At 37.5% G+C, this 2481-nt stretch overlaps 1 protein-coding gene across 1 annotated transcript; it reads right to left on the reverse strand.

Moving 5' to 3' along the window:
* Nucleotides 1-1971: 1971 nt before the first annotated feature.
* Nucleotides 1972-2481, reverse strand: LOC132162863 (uncharacterized). Its single transcript, XM_059573082.1, has one exon. It carries the CDS (start codon nucleotides 2479-2481, stop codon nucleotides 1972-1974), a length of 510 nt encoding a protein of 169 aa, XP_059429065.1.

A 2481-nucleotide genomic window follows, 5' to 3' on the forward strand; every position in this document is an offset into this window, starting at 1 on the left:
TGGTTCGCCGAGGGTACAGGGAATCTGGACCTCCTTCAAACTCTTACTCACGTTTGAAAAGAAATTTTTACAATCATTTTTATTAACAATATTAAGCAGTTTTTAACTTTTTATAGAGACTTACAACCTGATAAGATAAACAACGTTCAAACTAACGATAAATCTAATTAATATTGAAATAATGATAATAAAAATAATCTAAATTGATCTTAAAATAAGATATATAAGAATTCTATTCTAATACAACTTCTAACTTATCTCCTCGACCTTAATTTCGTAACCGTTCATGATGAGAGAAAAGAAAGACGGAGAGGCCGGCAATAAGGGAGGATTAACAGAACAAAGTAATCTTTCTTAGGAGATTGATTAAAACCTTCAGAAAATATCAATTTGAGGTAAAACATCCGGACTTATTTCATACATCATCCTGACACAAATTTGGAGATCGATAGTTCTAAAGGATTAAGAGCCCGTTTGGAAGTGCGTATTTAAAGAAATAATTTGCGTTTTTAAACCAAAATCGCAATTTTAGAATGTTTGAGATTATGATTTTAAAACCGCAAATTTTAAAATCGTGGAAAAATCCTACCCAATAATATTGTGACAAGATAATTTACATTATGTAATTATTTTTTAGAGACCTTTATCGAGCTACGGTGTAAAATTCTATATCTTATATCAGGCTGCCAAGAGTCAAACAAGTGTCTGTCAAAGTTTGATGTGGCTTTATTAAAAAAAAAAAAGGAAAAAATATAAAAAGTCCCCCAAACTACCAGCCGTTTTCGATTTAGCCTTCTAATGTTTCAAAAGTGATAAAGTAGCCCCCCAACTACCAAACTATTGCATTTTGGCCACTCCTGTTAGTCAAAACCGTCAGTTTGGACGGAAACTGCAAAACGACGTCGTTTTGTTGGGGCTACTTTATCACTTTCTAAACACTATGTGGCTAAAATGAAAACGGCTGGTAGTTTGGGGGGCTTTTTTTTTTTTTTATGGTATAAGTTTTTCCCAATTTTTTTTTTTTTTTTTTTTTCATAAATGACATTGTAGTAACTTCTTTACCTTCCATAACAAATAACGCTGCTTTTGCGCTTCCTCGACCAAATCCCATCTGCTTTTGACTAACGTGAGTGGGCTGTACCGCAATAGTTTGGTAGTTTGTAGAAGCATTTTATCACTTTCAACACAGTATAGTGCTAAACTCCAAACGGCTCGGTAGTTTGGGGCTTTTTTTTTTTATTTGTCCCAAAAAAAAAAAATTGTAAAAAAGTCTCTCTTCCTAGTCCTGCTAGATTTTGTTATTATTATTATTTTTTTGTTAAATTTTTATGAGTTAATATTTAGTTTCTAATGCCTCAAAATTTATTTTTGAATTTAAAACTAAAACTTAGGGGTGAAAGGCTAACCCTTTAGGAATGGTATCACTTAAAATGAATTTTATTATCCTAAATTTAGTATTAATACCTTAAATTTAAATTTCCCTTTAATATCTCATTCATTTTTTTTTACAAAAAAAAAAAAAAAAAAAAAAAGAAAAGAAAAAAAGGAGGAGGTCAGATGTGCTTGGCTGCCCTGAAAATCTCAATTCATATTTGACATACCAGGTAAAAACACTAAATCCTTAATTCAAATCAATTTCATTGGTTATTAAATTCGTTCCCACCACCCAACTCCCTCATAGCTCTCAACAATGGAGTCTTCAAAACCAATCAAAATGGGAGATCCGGTATTTTGTCTATGAATTTAGACCACGACCTAGTTGGAGCAGTTATTCTCAAGTTTTTTGTTTTTTTAGGGGTAAGTATGTTAAAGCTAACACCATTTGAACACTGAATTTTCCTTTCAATCAGGCACTTTCTTACTATTAAAATCCTAATTAAAACGATATACAGAGAAGAATCATGTGAATGTCTCTCACGCTATCAAATCCCTCTTCATTCCATACATACACAAACTCTCTCTCTCTCTCTCTTATGCGTACTGTCCTGACGTTTCTCTCTGAGACGGACTCCTCCAGAATCCACCCCCAAAGAACCGGTCCCGCATTTCCTTTTCCAAATCGACGGCCTCCGTTGCTCCATCGCCCTTCTCATCATCCTCTTTGTCTTCATCGCCACTCGGCCTCTTCATCATCTCCGCCGCGCCAAATTCCGCGAGCGTGGAGACAGCAACGGCACTCCCGGGCCTGTGCGACAGCAGGCCCGTCGTCATCGTCATCTGCTTCGACGGCTTCTTCTTCTTGATCAAACGCTGACGTTTTTTCTGTTTCCAGGCCTTCCTGCACAGACCGGCGGGGACCTTGTAGACGGCCAGGATGAGCAGGTTCATTACGCTGCACGGACAGCAGCAGCATATCGCAGCGCACTCCGCCGCCGTCCCTCCTGCCACCTCCCCTATCCGCCGCCTGTCCTTCGCCTTCTCCGCCAGCGTTGTCTGCCGCCTACTCTCTGCCAGAGATCGCAGCAGAACCTCCCGGCTCAT

Source organism: Corylus avellana, chromosome ca10, assembly GCF_901000735.1.
Source record: "Corylus avellana chromosome ca10, CavTom2PMs-1.0".
NCBI lineage: Eukaryota > Viridiplantae > Streptophyta > Magnoliopsida > Fagales > Betulaceae > Corylus > Corylus avellana.

Bases quoted from the DNA above. Each gene is read 5' to 3' on its own strand.
- LOC132162863 (XM_059573082.1), bottom strand. From the start codon at position 2,481: ATGAGCCGGGAGGTTCTGCTGCGATCTCTGGCAGAGAGTAGGCGGCAG.